Raw genomic sequence first — 17,355 nt, 5'->3', positions numbered from 1 at the left:
TATTGCATTTTTTGTAACATTAAATACTGGTTATGAATAATCAAACCTACATATATGAGACAAAATAAATTGAAAGCAACACGGTTTTGGTCCGTCCCAGATCATCGTCAAGTTGTGACGAACGAAATAACTTTCGTCACTGTCATTTCCCATCAAATGTGTGGGTTTGGTTACTTGAGACTTATTCTCTGCACATTGTTTACCAATATCAAACAGCTAGTATTATATATTGAAATATATTAACTGGTTACCTGCACCTTCTTAATGCACATACAGTACTGTAACATAATTATTGCAATTTCCTGTACATAAAAATTTTCTCCCAATATTTTGGCTGCATTGAAGAGTTTCAAAGTAAAAAAAATTCCAAATGAAAAATTATAAATCTATGCATGTAAAATTTCCTTTATTAGAATTTCACAATATAAAGGCTTTCAAATCTGTGAAAACTATGCTGCAAAAAGCAGGGGAAAACAAGTGTTGGGATGACTTGTTCATGGCCTCTGTCATCTGCTCAAACTCTGCAGGCAAAACATGCTCGAGTAACATTTAATTCATGTCATCAATGTTGCTTAAATGTTACATCAATCCCACTTGCCCAAATTTGCCTGGAGAAAATACCCAGACTGTTGGGCACAATTAAGATGTAGAGTTATTGGCACAAATGTCGTATATTTTGTGGGTGGTGTATGTAGTTACGTACGTTAACTTGGAAGCATGACGGTGAATAAAAATATAGTTATACTGTAAATACTATAACAAATGTGGCTGCTGTTAAGCCACTTTTAATTGGATTCAGATCTTGTTCAATGTTAATTAATCCTATGACACAATTAGGTTGAAAAAAGAAAGTGGATAGTAAGTGCTTTTGTTTCTGGACAGGAGTTATTTTTCAGTGAATGAATGAATGCATAATTGCATGTACAATGATTTATTTCCTAAGCTTTTACTAGAACATGGAATTAATATGAAAGTGAAGGATTTAAGTAAGAAGTATTACTGTGCCGCCCAGAAGAATCATTATATGGGTGTGTCCACCTGGTCCCTTTGTGAGGAGCGCACACATTTGGAATCAATTTTGGTACAAATGCGGTCCTCCAATTTCAAACAGCTATGCCTTAAAGATATTTTCATTTCTTTGTACTGTACATTTGACCCAACTTTCTATCTGAAACTTGTCTATAGGTGATAATTGGAATTTTCAAGAACGTCTACTTAAACAACAAAGTTTATTAAATGACTGCATTATCTAAAAAATAATGAATAATATAATTTTAGTAAATCTGTTATTAATTAAATGGAAAAAGTGCAATACTTTACAGTGTAAATACTGAAGTTAACTTTTAAATTGAGGTTTCATCAAATGTCAACTATTACACAAAGTCAAATATCTGAACAATGACAATCTGGCCAGAACGCTTTTTATTATTATTATGCACATGACAAGGTAGCTCAAGCCAATATTATTGTGCATTTAAAATCCCTCTCCAATCAATTTGGTCCAAGGTTCATCAAGCACTTAAGTGATCACTTATCAGACAAGACACTTTCTTCATGAATTCCGTCAGCTTGGTTTGTATTGAACACTTGGCAAGCTTAAGAGACCATTTATAACAATAATAACCTTGGGTCAAGAACAACACTGCAGCAGTTCCAGACTTGTTCAGCGATTAGTAAATACGGACTAAGCCGCCATGATCAAGGCAAGCGGCGCGGGTGTCGTACCTAATTAATGAATCTTGACCCCTGGTCCAGGAGCAGTGCTGCACACACTGCCATCAAGTGTAGATATGACAGAGCCCGATAGGCTCAGGAATCTGTACACCTGTTGATTGACGGTTGAGAGGCGGGACCAAAGAGCCAGAGCTCAACCCCCGCAAACACAACTAGGTGAGCACTAGTCTCGTTAAGAAAAATACACCTTTTCTTCAAGAACTACTTTTATAACAGAAATCTGACTAAATATTGGAATTGGTACTTGACTAGGACAACCTGCCAACATTCAACAACTAACAATAAGCTTCTTTCATAACGGCAATGTTGCCTTTTTAAAACCTAAAACCAATTCTGCTTATATTTATATTTGTAATAGAAATACAAGACAAACATGAATAGGCAGGAGTCTCACATCATAAAATAAACATGTAAAATTTGTTTTAATAAAATACACTTACTAAGTAGATTTTTAGTACATTTGCTATTATGCAACTTTATGAAACGTGTAGAATCTCACAAAAACAAAATAAAAGTACTGTCTTGGTGCTATTTTGTCACACATCTCCCAGTGACTAACATATCTGTGTGGCAGTGACCCAACCAGCGGGACTTTATAACATTTTTATAAACAACAGTTGAAAATGTAAATTACAGTACTAGATACATGGTATCTAAGTCACAATATATCAACGAACATACTATTACCTTCCTACTTAAGCTACGTCAAAATCTTGCATACTGTGGACAGCTATATTAAAATTTGACATAATGAACTGCAAGACACCTTTGGTAATATTAACAGTCAACTTATAAGGCATTTGGATGAGGCTTAATTATTTAGCAACTGCGCTAGGATTACGAGTGCAGCATGTTAGTCGGGAAGTTGCCAGTTCTACTTACTGAGCTAACTGGTTGGAGTCTCCACACACACCAACTGTAACTGCTATGGTTAGAAGCAGCTACAACGGCATCCACACTGGACATTACCATGTGCATATTGAAATGTGCATATTAATGGTAATGTTGGTCGAGGCTGTGGTAACTCAGGTGTTGATTATCGTGTTGGCCGTCATCTCCGAGGTTGCGCACAGTGTGGTAATAATGATGAGAATCCTCGCTGCTTACATGGTGGGGTCAAGAGGATGGCGTTGTAGTTTCTGTAGTGAATGTGACATAGTAGAGGAAGCAAACGTTACACACACGCACAGCCTTCCATATTCCATAATGCGGTAGTGGCACTGCATGTTGACTGCAGTGTGCACAGAATACCTGAAAAAAAGCGTTGAATGAAATAAAACGCCATTTTCTGGGCGAGACTCGAAGGTTTCTCGGAGCTATCAAGGCTCATATGATTATATTGGACTTTGGCATCAGTCAGTGTGAATGGAGTTCTAGGCATACCGGGGACCACGAGCCAGAACCTGGCCCCCTCAGAGAGACACGGGGAGCAATGGCCTATAGAAACCCTGTGTGATTGGAAGCATTCTATGTCTGCCATCGACCGGGTCAGGCATCCAGAAAGGTAAGCGCCCCCAAACAAACCCCTATTCGTTTCAAGAAATTGTTACTGAAAGTCGAACGAGTTGACCGAACTCCCCAAACAAAAATGAGCAAACGAGCATGACATGACCAAGTCAGAGCGCAGCTTGTTTGTGCAGCTCCCCCTTCCCCGTTTGGGGAAAGGGGGAGCCCCAGTCCTTCATTCCGGCTACCCACACCCCAGTTCTGAGGCTGGAAGTCAAAACTCACGAAAAACTGACGACTGTAGGGAGGGAGGGTTGCCGGGGAGCCTCTGGATCTCACCCAGAAAATGGCATTTCATTACATTCAATGCTGGCTTTCTGGGGAAAGCCCTTTTGACTCCCTGGAGCTACTTGCCCAAAGACAAAAACAAAAGGGGCTTACCCGGGAGGCGGTCGGCACTCGCTCCTCAACCCGAAGTAGAGACAACTGGCTGCAACCGCCGACACAGGCCCGACTAGGCCCAGGAACACTGACCAGGTAGTGCGCAGCCAAGACTCTGTTCGACCGCCAAAAAAACCCCGTGCCTGAATGTCGGCCCAAGCCATGTTACTGAAGACAGCAGCAAGAGCAGCAAACTTACGAACGTCATAGACACGGAATAGACTGCAAGCTGGCTAGACCGAATAGCACTGCGGACGACCCGAGAGACCCAAACCCTGGAGCAGGGAAGAAGGGAAACTGGATAAACGTGTGTCCCCGGACAAAGAAGCTGTGGCTCGCAAATAACGGCGAAGAACCGCAACCAGACAACACATGATGCAACCCGGGCTTAACCAACCAAGCATCTACAATCTAAGGACCAGAAAGCACCAGTCTCATTCATTCTTCGCCAGAAAAGGAAGAGACAACCGCAACCGAACAAACCTACCAACAGGACCAAACGAGCAGAAACCCTTGTGCCGGAGGAGAGCATGAAGCTCCCTGAACCGACCCCCAGAGATCAATGCCAACAGGAAAAAGAGCCTTAGAGAAACAATCCTGAACCGAAGGGGCCACTACAAACCGAGGAGAAAAAAGAAAGGAGAGCCTTGATCTAAAGACCAGGATGGCTCAGGCGGTGCACAAGCAGGCCAGAGATGAAACAACATATGAGACAGCTTGAGGAACAGCGCCAAAGTAAAATTAACCCTGAATGCAAGCTGCAGCAGCTCTGCCAGCGCCTCACGATAAGAGGCATCAGTATCAGGCATAAGATGATGGTCCTGAAACAACCATGAGAGAAAGGGCAACACCACCGCATCAGAAACTGAAGTATATCTACGAAAGGACAAGAAAAAAAAGAAAGGATCGCAAGGAAACTACATACTTATGCAGAGATGAAGCACGCAGGTGGAACACCATCAAAAAAGCTACCTGATCACCATATAAATGGTGATCGACTCGAGTCAAAAAGACCAGACGTGAAGACTCAAGAAGATTGAACCAGCCACGTAGCAAACTGGGCCGATCTCCTGAAAGAGGCCGTGGGAAGACCCCTGGGTTTGGACACCGAACTAGCAGCACCTGAAACCAAGGCTGGGTCGGCCACCAAGGGGCCAAGATGACAACTCTCCCCTGGTAAGTCTCCAAGTGAACCAGGACCTGGAGCAACAGCGTAACCGGAGGAAAGAGATGAAGGTAACTCCACCTCGAACAGTCCTGTCGAAAGGCATTGACCCCGACGGCCTCACAGTTGGGGGAAGGACTCCACATAATACAGAAGATGCCTCAACCGCCGACGCTAAGAGGTCCAACTCTGGGGGCCCGTACGTCCAGCACCGCCAATGGAACAAGTCAGCGTAGACCGTCCATTTCGTAGACGGGGAAATGAACTGAGACACGCCGTCCGCCAGGACATTGTACACCCCCCGAATGTGAACAGCTAGGAGATGCAAACCCCCTAGAACTCAGCAGATGAGACACCCAAAGCGACCAGCCCCAAAGTGCCAAGGACTGCATCGAGCCCCCACGGTTCAGGCAATGAACCACTAGGGAGCAGTCCAAATGGAGCAAGATCGTTGATCCACGAGCATCCCTTACTTTCTAAAGCGACACCCACACCGCTGCAAACTCCCGTACCGTGCTACGGCCCAATGGAAGGACGGACCGCACTGCCCCTGACTGGCCTGGTGAGCACTAGTCACAAAGCCCCAGCCAAGAGACGACGTATCTGTGAACACATTGAGCGAGGGCTCGGGTAGGCTCCAAGGCACTAAACCCCGAAAAGCCCAAAGAGGAAGCAGGCGATGCAGCAGCTGACACGAGGCCCCCCAGAGGCCGAACCCAGCGATCGCGAAAGAGATGGAAGGGACGTGCCTGAAGGATCCAGAACAATTGACGAAAACAAACCCGACCTGGCGAGTAGACCATCACGGCAAAGTTCAGGCTTCTGCACAAACCCTCGAGCAGTGACCTGGGATCCCCCCCCCCCCCAAACAAATGAAGGCAGGACTACAGCCGAAGCAGAGAAACCGGAGGGAGAAATGAGGAAGCGGTCTGAGAGTCCCACACAAGACCCAGCCAAGACCGAACCTGAGAGAAAACCAGATGTGACTTCTGCCAGTCCACCAGGAACCCGAACCCAGTGAGAAAGAACCAAAACCCCCAGCGAGCAGACATGCGGACTGGTTGGGAGCCCACACCAACCAGTCGTCGAGGTAGGCCAGGACCCGAACCTCTAAAAAGACACAGATGAGCCACCATGACCCTGGTAAGGCGTGTAGACACACGAGGTGCCAGGTTCAAGCTTAATGGAAGGCAATGAAAGCAGTAAGCGTGACACCCCACAAGAACACTGAGCCAGTCCCTGAACCCTGTATGAATCGGGACATACCAATAAGCGTCCCGGAGGTTCAGGGACACCATCCAAGCGCCCGGCTCCAAAAGAAGCCAGACCTGGGACAGAGTAGTCATCCGAAAGTAGGGGCAATAGACCCAGGAGTTCTGATGGGACAAGTCCAGAAAGAACCTCAGGTCCACACAGTCCCATTTCTGGACTGAGAATAGACGGGAAACCTACCTGAGGGACGTCATCGTTTCGACCACGCCCAAGCGTACCCACTCCAAGATGATCCGGCAGAGTGCAGGAGAAGAGGCTTGTCCCGCCAGCCCCGAACCCCCAGAAGGGGAAGGGGGCCACTCAACGCAGGGCATAGGAAAACATCTGAAAAGCCCACAAATCGTGAGACCAGGTGTGAGCAAACAATGAGGGCCTCCCCCCCTATCACCCTGTCAACGGGTCAAACCATGAAAGGGCCGACGCCCCTGCCGAGAACCCGACCGACGAGCAGAGCGAACACCACGCTGACCAGACGAAGGCAGGACCAAAGGCAGAACCGGCTCCGAACCTGGCATCACCTGCCTGAAGAAACCCCCGAACCCTGGAATGGCCCCTCCGGGAGGAACCCTCACAAGCCCCCCCGGAGAACCAACAAATCCGACTTCGGACAACAACTAGCAGAAGCTGCCTACAGATACTGCCCAACTGCAGACTCCGCAAACAACAAAGTACAAAAAGACGATGAAAATCTAAGGGCAAGGGCCCAGGCAGATTCCACGGAGGTAGCGAGCACTGTCTGCCGACACACAAGACGAGAAGCATAAAACAGAAACACTGCATCCCGCAGGGTCGGCACGAACAGCTTCAGCAGAGCAGACAACGCACACGCCGCTGAGACCAAGGGACCGGATCTCGGAACGGCCCCCAGCTCCTCATCCTTCGTAAGCCAATCCAAGGACAGCTCAAGGAGGGAAAAGAACCACATGACTGAAGCCAACTGGCCACGCACACGCAAGTCCTCAGCAACCAATGCAGCCGACAGGGAGGGAACCTGCACATGAAGCTGTACCACACCAACATCCCGAGGAAGGGAAGGAGTGAACAAGCACGCATTGAGATACTCAAACTCACCCCCCCCCCGGAAAACCTGGACCACGGTCCCAGCCTCCCGCCACTCCAGCGCACAGGACCGACAAAACGTAAGCCAAGCCTCCAACAAGAAAACAGGGCAGGATGACTCCGGAACCTCATAACAAACCCGGTGAGGAAAAGAAGTTCCAATCCTGAATGAAGTAGGATCCATTATGGAGGCAAATTTTGGATCATGCAGGAGATAAACAGCAATAGCGTCCCGCACCGTATGAGGAGGGAAGCAGGAAGCTGAAAACCTCTGGAAGGACAGGACCAACGGACCCGAAGGGGGACAGAACCGAACTTGGGGAGGGACTGACACCAACTCTGACTCGTACACAGAGGAGGTGGGGGGGGGGGGGAGAATACCCTCACTCCGTGTAACAGTAAACCCTGCTCTAAGGGCACAAAAACCCAAGTAGGGTCCAATGGGGCCCAAGCCCCCCAAATCAGCCTCTCCCCCGCACCAGAAACCCCAACGGCAGGTCCCGGGGCCGAGCCATCCTCCAAAACCCCGAAAAGGTCGGAGCAGCAAATAAAAGCAGGAAGGCTGGGGGGCCTACTGGTCAGACCCAGACGCTTCGACAGGAGGAACTGGCTCGAACACCTCTGTCGCCACCCGGGAAGGGGCATCCCCCGAGACAATGCCCGAGTCTCAAACCCAACTTAACCCTGCCCCGACTCTGAAACCCTCAGACGCTTTGGAGCTGGAAGCAGGGGGCAGGAGCAGAACGAATCACAGCAGGGAAAGAATGAATGGGCGCAGACTGAACCAAGGTCGAAGCAATCAACACCCCAAAGTCCGGGTTCTTATAACCAAAACTGGGCAGCCTCGGGGCTTCCGGGTCAGCAACCAACCTAAACCTAACACGCAATGCCTGAGCTGCTTGCACCCGAAGAGTCATCAGTGGACTGAGTGTACCGAGTCACAAACAAGCAACAGAACTCACAGGACTCTGAGTCGAAGGTGTCACCGACCCAACAGGCAGCATGACGGAGGCAGAACCAGTGAATGTCACCCTGAGACAAGGGGCCAGATGAGCTTGCTTCAAGCTTGCTTTCTTGTGCTTTCAGCTCGCACAAGATGAGAGTTGACTCAGAGGTCGCATCCATTGAACCAGAGTGCCCCTGCGGGGTTTCCCAGGGCCCTTAGACGGGAAACCACCTAAGGGAAGCCCAGGCAGGGTACTGCGAACCGGCGCCCAAATACCTACCAACCAAACGTACTAAAAGCTGAACCCTCCGGGATGTTTCCACTCACGGGGGCCTAGCAGGAGATACCACCAAGAAGTATAAAGAGAAATTAATTAATTATATATATATATATATATATATATATATATATATATATATATATATATATATTTATATTTTTGTTGCTCCTATAGTTGCTCCTATAGGCTATTGCTCCTCATGCCTCTCTGAGGGTTGGCCAAGTTCTGCCTCGTGGTCTCCAGTAGGCCTAGAACTCCATTCACATTGACTGATGACAAAGTCTAATATATCCACATCAAATGAACAAATCCACAAGGGCCGAGACGAAGGTTCGAACCTCCGTCTGAGAGGATCCCAGACTCTACCTTAATTGACTGAGCTACGATATGGTAAAGGTCAGTAGAAGTTCTGGTTGCAATTCTTTTACCATGTTGTAGCACAGTCAATTAAGGCAGCATCTGGGATCTTCTCAGAGGTAGGTTCGAACCCTCATCACAGCCCTTGTGGATTTGTTCATTTGATGCATCATGCTACTGTGATTTCTGTGTGTTATAGCCATATCAGCCTGGAAAGCTCCAAGGAGCCGAAGGGGCTTCCCTCAGAAAAGAGTAATTATAATTTGACTGCTCTTAAGGTGAAATACTAACTGACATACCAATTAACATTACATGCTCATAAATCTAAAGTAAAATTTTGAATATTTTATCATTGTTAGAATGCCCTTTTAAGTACTGTGATAGCATATTTATACACATGATTTGAGACCTAATACCCAATGATACATTGTACCTGATGAAGCAAGCAACAACATGTTACTGAGTTCAGCCCTATTTTACCCTATATCCCGCATGTAAGAGTCATAACTTTCTGATTTGTATGTACCTTGAGAATGTTGAAGTGATTTTGTACATTTAAGGAGAAGTTGCCCGAGATATCAGTTGATGGCAATTATGAATTTTTCTTTGGAAAATAGCTTTAGGATTTTTCTATCAGGATAAATATGGTGGAGGAGGAGAGCTTTACTGCTGAAGGAGAAGGTACTACTTTGTACTGTGGCTATGGTGCATTGTGGGAGCAGTGTTAGCTGTCTACTGATTGGTTAAGGGCGGGGGCTTGGCCCAGTTGACCAATGGCGTGGCGCCCCAGAGTGACGTTGCATGACATCACGCATCTCTGCTTGAAAGTGCGAGAGAGCTTCCACTGTGGCGGAACCAAGCAGAAGTGCACTCAAAAGCTCTTTAGCATGAGAGGCGAAGAACCCTCAGGAAGATATTATTCAGCCAAAGTTACAAGTGTAGACAACGAGGAAGGCTTTTTATCTCTTACAGCGTCATCTGGGGGCAGAGCTTCGCTGGTGGAAAAGGACACAAGGACTAGAGGCTGACAAGACCTGTGAACGTCTGGAGGCGGTACTACGATGGGTGCGTCACATATCCTGCAAGCCTCCAGCATTGGTAGCAGTGTGAGGCTGAAGAGACGACTGACTGGGTCCTACCTTGAGGTTACCTTGAGGTGCTTCCGGGGCTTAGCGTCCCTGCGGCCTGGTCGTCGACCAGGCCTCCTGGTTGCTGGACTGATCAACCAGGCTGTTGGACGCGGCTGCTCGCAGCCTGACGTATGAGTCACAGCCTGGTTGATCAGGTATCCTTTGGAGGTGCTTATCCAGTTCTCTCTTGAACACTGAGGGGTTGGCCAGTTATGCCCCTTATGTGTAGCGGAAGCGTGTTGAACAGTCTCGGGCCTCTGATGTTGATAGAGTTCTCTCTCAGAGTACCTGTGAGTGGGTCACAGAGTGGGTCTACTGAGAAATAAGGATAGTTGCAGGCGATGAGACTGCAGGAAAACTGGCAACAGATCAGTGAGCAGAGGGAGAAGGCTGAGAGGGGTGCCAGTCTGCTGTGTTCTCAACGTGTACACGGAGGAGGAGCTGCAAGTGAGAAACGTGCATGGAGAAGAAGAGCCAGCCTACGAGTCAGCCGTGGAAATAAGACGAGCCTAACACCACCTGTCATCGCAGAGTATACCTATGAAAAATTGGACCACGAGGGCGCCTGACAGCTGGGTGGACAGCGCTTCAGATTTGTAGTCCTGAGGTTTCGGGTTCGATCCCCGGTGGAGGCGGAGACAAATGGGCGAAAAGTTTCTTTCACCCTGATGTCCCTGTTACCTAGCACTAAATAGGTACCTGGGAGTTAGACAGCTGCTACGGGCTGCTTCCTGGGGGTGGAGGCCTGGTCGGCGAGGACTGGGCCGAGGGGACACTAAGCCTCGAAATCATCTGAAGATAACCTCAAGATAACGCCGGCCATGGCGATGTGGAGTCCACGACTCGTGTAGTGGATTGATAAAGTAGATAATCTTTCGCCTACCATTGTCCCTTGTGTTAGGTTGAGTTTCTCTAATAAGGAGTAATATGTTGGATTTAATGTAAGGGGATTTTCAGGCTCATTGATGTGTGTACAGATATAGATATATATATGTTTTCAGTATGAAATAACAGCGATTGGAGAGATATAATCCAGACACTTTTTATGAATAATTGCTAGGCTTACTTATGTATATGTGCAGGTAAGATAAATAAGTGCTGGAGTGATATCCAAGGAAAGTTTGGATTTTTTTTTTTCCAGGGATATTCCTGTGTGGGCCTTAAGCCTCTGGCTGGCCCACTAAGTGTTGCTTGTTTCTGTTTTACTTGGGCAGAGTATGAGTATTTATGACTCGTATGGTCACTTCAGTAAGATTTTGTCCCACGTGTTTAATTAACAACTTCCTCTGCTCTGTTGAATCTAAGTTGAAATCTTAACACTTTAGTGCGCGCGGCACTTGTGAAAAAAAAAAAGCGCCTTGTGCGCGCGGCGTTCTGGGCGCTCAAGCGTAAACACAAAAAAGTGTATAATCTTTTCACGCTCCTAACATCAATTCTCGAGCTACGTTTTTCATTTTGGTATCAATGCGTTGGCAATAAAATTCTCTACAAGATCATATGCATAAAATGTCACCAAAGCATTTGCTATCCCACCACGAAGTAAATAAACACGAAGATGACTCGCCGTGGCACCCAAACAGGAAGTAAATGTTCATACTCTTTCGTTTGTTGCCAGCCTCACAGTCATCCTACAGCGCTTATTTTGATATCACTGAACTCGCAATGAAATTCCCCACCCAGACATATGCCTATCAATGTCTAATTATGTTCCGCACGAGTGTGGGAACTGGGCGAAGCGTTAGCCGTGATTTCAGCAGCGACGACACTGTTGTGATGCAGCGCTTTGAAAGTTTATACTTATTTCACTGTCCTGACATTATTTCTCGAGCTACGTATTTCATTTTTATAGCAATGTGTTCGCAATAAAAAGTTCTATAAGAACATGGGTAGAATTGGCCAACAGAGCGTCAAATAAATTTGCGGCGAATAAAATCTTACGCGTGTTTGTACCCGTGAGCGTAAAAAGTTTTTACTTTGCTCATGTTTTTCAAGTTTATACTTGTTTCACACCAGTTTTTTTTGTTTGTATAGTGTTCGGAATAAAATTCTCTACACAGACATATGCATATAAATGTAGAATCATGATCGCGGCCAACACAAGAGTGTGTGGAGTGGGCGATTACCCTCGTTGTGTCACCAACTCAATAGTCTCTCCTCTAAGTTACAATACATTGCCGTTTTCTCAAATAGGCACTGTGCCTATTGGAGAAAACGAAAATTTAATGGCAAACATATTCATACAAACCCCAAGTCGATCGAGTAGTAAATACCGACTATAACACGGACCGTAAATTTACGTCGTGATCCGACAAGCGCTTATCTAAACCGCCCGTAAATCCAAGTGAAGTTCTCAGAAAAGTGTTAATTAATAGGTTTGTAACTCTTCACTGTGTTAGATAATGTTCCAGTGGTGACAGTGGAGGGAGTTGCCAGAGGTGTATATTTCCACGAGTGTTGCCATTCTACCGGAGCAGCGGAAGTTTTCACCAGTTGGCCAATGTAGATATTATCCAGTAAACCTTCATGTTTTTACTACTGTGATTGTTATCTCTTCTATTTTCTCTATGGCTATAGTGAGTGAGTTGTTGCACACCATACCCTTTCAGGAAGTACTATACTGGGAATATTATAACACCATTGAGCTAGTGTTACTGGACCGCGTGTACAAGTGGACTCAGTCGGCGACCTGTTGAACTAATTTATGTTGGGCAGCTCGATCGAAGGGGCCTGAGCTTTTGTGTTTATGGACACACCTACAGGAGGAGGCCAAGGAGGAACGAGTTACTTTACTTGCTATGGGTGCGCCAGGCCGGGTTTGTGGAAGGAACTCAACCTGTAGTGGACTAAGGTGCCCCCACCCTGTGGTGATCAGTGACACCCACCAGGAGGGGGGCTAAGACCCACAACATTAAGTGGAGACCTTGCCAGGATTGGAGTGTGGTGACAGTACGCCAAAGTTGCCATAAGTGGAGACCTTGCCAGGATTGGAGTGTGGTGACAGTATGCCAAGGTTGCCATAAGTGGAGACCTTGCCAGGATTGGAGTGTGGTGACAGTACGCCAAAGTTGCCATAAGTGGAGACCTTGCTAGGATTGGAGTGTGGTGATAGTATGCCAGGGTTGCCATAAGTGGAGACCTTGCCAGGATCCTTGCTAGGGTAGCAGTATAATTAAGTGTGTGCAGTAATTGCTTGGGTAGCCTAAGAGAATGGAGATGGAGGATAGCAAAGTAGCAGAGTTTTTGAGTCACGTGATGAAAGTGTGCTGGAGGGCTGCACTAGGAACACTTCATCACTGCACTGCACTTCGACAATTGGCAGACCATTTTGGTATAAGGCTGACATTGAGATTAGCAGAGGGACATCTAGAGATTGCTGCTCAGCTCAGGGCGCGAGAAGAGGCTCCTGTGGGCGAACAGTCTCAGGAACCTGTCAGTGCTGGGAGGACCCGAAGCGATGGAGGAAGCAGCAGTGGCTCCAGCGGAAGTAGAAGTGTGAAGCTGGATATGTTGAAATTGCAGCTGGAGGATCAGCGACAGGAGTGTGAGCGTGAGGTGTAGTTGAGGCGGGAAGAGCCCGAATGGCAGCTGCAGCGAGTGGAGCGTGTGCACGAAGGCATGGCTGAGGTGGGAAGAGTGTGAGTGGCAGCTGCAAGCACAAGTTGCGGTTGCAGCTGCCATGAGAGGAGTGGGAGAGCGAAGCCCAGCTGCAGTGGGAGGAGCGCGCCACCCAGCTACAGCTTGAGAAGAAAGAAACCAAGAAGTTGGAGTTAGAGACAAACAAGGAGGTAGAACTGATGCGCATTGAACATCAATGAACCAAAATATTTCCGGTTCATTAGTTGCAGGTTCATTCTTGGTTTCTGGCTCACTTAGCCCGGTGTCTGAACCCGGACATTTTTCCGTGGCTCCGCATTTCCAGATAAATGGACTGGCGACGTATCTTGCAGCTCCATGTCTTTTCATGTTTAGACTTCCAGATGCAAATATATCAACATTTTTATGGCCCACAGATGGCTGGGTTATTGGTTTCCACTTGTGTTTGTCTTCCAGGCAACAGTATTAAGTAGCTTGGTGCTCATTTTGCTTCTTTCTGTCTCTGCCATCCCTCTTCAGTTTCGATTTGTGTAGTATTATCGTTCCTTTCATAGTTGTTTCTCACCTCATTCCTAATACTGTTGCCTCTTATTGTACAACACTGGCAGAGCCACTGTTGTTGGCTTTTAATGTAGATTCCTCTGCAGATCCATTCCACAAGTTGTCTCTGGTAGTTTTCACCTCTGGCCTGCTCATGGCTCTTCATTTGCACTGTCTCCTCCTTTTCTGGCAAAGAATGAGCTGGCTGGCTTCTAGAGGAGTTCTTTGGTTAACGATGCTCGGTTGATTCAGGCAGGGGTGCATCATTTGGTGTGTCTGGTGGTGGCAATTCGTAGCTAGCTGCGTGCCACCAGTTCAAATCCAGTGGATGCTCTTTCGGTTGATCCAGTTTCCTTGGTCGCCCTATTCCAAGGCACATTTCTCAGGTTGTCCACAGTGTCATTAAGGACATTGATGACACAGCCAGCTTGCTGTATCCCCAGGCCCATGACATTCACAAATATGCTGCTCTCACACACTTCTAGTAGGTCTTAGGTGGATATTTGGGCTCGGGGTTTTGGCAGGCTAACAGGGGTCATGGCACCCAGGTATTTAGTCAATGTCCCAGGTCTTCTTTGGTCCTGTGTTACCTGCTTGGTACCTGGTTGATGGAGCTCTGGGAGTTCTTCTACTACCCGAGGCCAGGCTTGACTTGCGAGAGCTTGGTCCAACAGGCTGTTGCGTGGAGCGGCCCGCAGGCCCACATAACCACCACAGTCCGATTGGTCCGGCACTCCTTGAAGAAAATTATCTAGCTTTCTCTTGAAGATGGCAACGGTTGTTCCGGCAATATTTCTTATACTTGTTGGGAGGATGTTGAACAACCGCGGACCTCTGATGTTTATACATTGTTCTCAGGTTGTGCCTATGGCACCCCTGTACTTCACTGGTTTTATTCTGTATTTTCTTCCATATTATTCACTACAGTATGTTGCTATTTTACTGTGTAGATTTGGGATATTATTTGATATCTCTCTCATCTCCTTTCTAGCGAGTATGTTTGTTGCCCTGGGTCATGTTCTCAGCCGTTGGTCTTTATTTTGCCTTAGTGCCAGCTGCCACTCCTCCTCTCTAGTAAGCCCCTCTATTTTTCTCTGTGGTTATTTGCTACAGAGCGCCACCATGGGAACTCCTCCCAAAACCCAGCGTTGAATGCAATAGAACACCTCTTTCTGGTAGAGCCCAGCTGGTTTTCTATCTCCCTCCCTCCCTCCCCCCCTTTCATGTTCATTGGTTCACTGCTGTGTTTTATCTGCTCCTGAACTGTTCTGATTGCTGATGCTGAACGGAGTTCCGGGTCGCCTGGTGATGGCAATTGGTACTAACAGGTTCTAACTAGTTTTGGGTTTTATATTTTATTTTGAATTGTTTGGGGAGTTGTTTAGCAGTCTCATGACATTGAGTCTTATGAACCCAGCAGTTGCCTCTAAAGCTTCACTTTCTGGATGCTTTCCTGGGAAAATGGCGGAATGTCATTTCCTGGGAACGAGGCTCCCTGTGCCTCATGTGGAGGGGTCAGATTTTGGCACTGGTCCCCAGTAGGCCAAATGAACTCGTACAACTCATGTGACTAGCAGATTAAAACAATCTCAGCAAGATAGCCACAGGGAGCCACTGGGGCTCTACCAGAAATATGCATATCATTACATTCAATGCTGGGTTTTGAAATAACCACCACCAGGACTTTCACCACTGTAGGCAAATTCCCTAAGTTTAGAAGCAAAAACTTCTTGAGTTTGCAGAGTACTAACCTTTTATTATTTTCTTAAGCCTGAGTAAATTGCAGAATATTTTCTTGTATTTCATCAGTAAGGGAAAGCAACTTTAAAAGTCCCGAGAACTCTGAACTATTCTTAAAGTTCTTAATGTAATTCTTCCCATAAGTTCTTGGTGTTTTCATAATTTTTTAATGAAATTTATAGAAGGTGCAGGAATCTAACACTGTACATTACCAGGCACATACCTTGCCACAATTTCTGCAGTGGTGGCGCCTGCGTACCATAGTAAAAGCTGCCCCACACGCCATGCACCTCGGGGCTTGCTGGTCAGGCACCCATACTGGGGGTTCTTGGACCCGACGCCGTCGACGACCAGACTCGTTGTTTCGTTCTCTGGGGCTGCTGGATGAAACTAGTTCAACGCCATCTCGAGTTACCATTGACTGAAAGAAGGCAAAATGATTATTGACGACAATTATTGAATACGTAATGATTACCTTTATACCTATACATTTAGAAATAGGAAAATAAAAATTTAATTTTTGTAATACTGTAATTACTCAAAAAATGAATAAAATTGATATAAAAATATGTAGAATGAAGTAAGAGTACAGCCCAACCTCAGTTTACGAAAACTCCACTTTACGTATTTTTCGATTTACGAGTTCAATTTCTTTGAAAAATTTGACTCGGTTTGCGAACTTTGCCTCGCTTGGCGAATTTGTCGATACACGTATGGGTTGACTGAGCGCGTGGTTCCTGGTGGCAAGGATGAGGCATGCTTCAGTTTACCAGTACCTCCCACCTAATGATGATCACACTCGAATATATTGAATATTGAACATAAAGAATTTAATTGTTTTCAGTTTTTTTGTTTCTGAACATAAAAGTGATTATTATATACCAAGCCATGGGCCCCAAGAAAGTCGGTGGTAAGGTTCAACCTAAGATAGGCCAATGAACACAGCAGGCAAGTCAAACTTGATTCTTATTTGGTAAGGACAGCATGCCAAGGCTCTTCAACCAGCGAAGCCTCGCAAGCCAGTCAAGGACAACCAGCGAAGCCTCACAAGCCAGTCAAGGACAACCAGCGAAGCCTCGCAAGCCAGTCAAGGACAACCAGCGAAGCCTCGCAAGCCAGTTAAGGACAACCAGTGAAGCCTCGCAAGCCAGTCAAGGACAACCAGCGAAGCCTCGCAAGCCAGTCAAGGACAACCAGCGAAGCCTCGCAAGCCAGTTAAGGACAACCAGCAAAGCCTCACAAGCAAGTCAAGGACAATCAACCAGCGAAGCCTCGCAAGTAAGTTAAGGACTCAACACACAAAGCCTACCAAGCAGACCTAGGACCTTCAACCAGTGAAGCCTCACCAGAAAGCCAAGAGCCATCAACCAGTAATGCTTCAGCAGCTGGCAGTCAAAATTGACCTTGCCAAATGCACGTACAGTAATTTGAGTGTCGTGCCAGGTTACATTATGTAAATGGACATTCTCAAGATCTTCTTCAGTCATGCAGACAAACTCCAACAGAGTAAGCTGAAATTTAAGTTGTCACTAAATTCTTTCAATACTGTAAGTTCAATACTGTAATAGTGTGCGAGTGGAAATACTAATTATGTTGGCTGTGGTACCAAAAAATTTGTAATGTTAATTTTTGGACTTTCTGGGTAAAAATG

The 17,355-nt window shown here is 46.6% G+C and overlaps 1 protein-coding gene across 1 annotated transcript in view; it reads right to left on the bottom strand.

Moving 5' to 3' along the window:
- Positions 1 to 391: 391 nt before the first annotated feature.
- LOC123751856 (lateral signaling target protein 2 homolog) overlaps positions 392 to 17,355 on the bottom strand; it is a gene marked incomplete at its 5' end in the record, with an annotated part of 134,174 nt that continues 117,210 nt past the window's right edge. Inside the window, 2 exon segments of the mRNA XM_069315835.1 lie at positions 392 to 2,985; positions 15,928 to 16,125. Of these exon segments, the coding sequence (XP_069171936.1) occupies positions 2,851 to 2,985; positions 15,928 to 16,125 (333 nt within the window).

Source organism: Procambarus clarkii, chromosome 1, assembly GCF_040958095.1.
Source record: "Procambarus clarkii isolate CNS0578487 chromosome 1, FALCON_Pclarkii_2.0, whole genome shotgun sequence".
NCBI classification, from domain to species: domain Eukaryota; kingdom Metazoa; phylum Arthropoda; class Malacostraca; order Decapoda; family Cambaridae; genus Procambarus; species Procambarus clarkii.
This window is presented reverse-complemented; position numbering and strand designations above follow the sequence as displayed.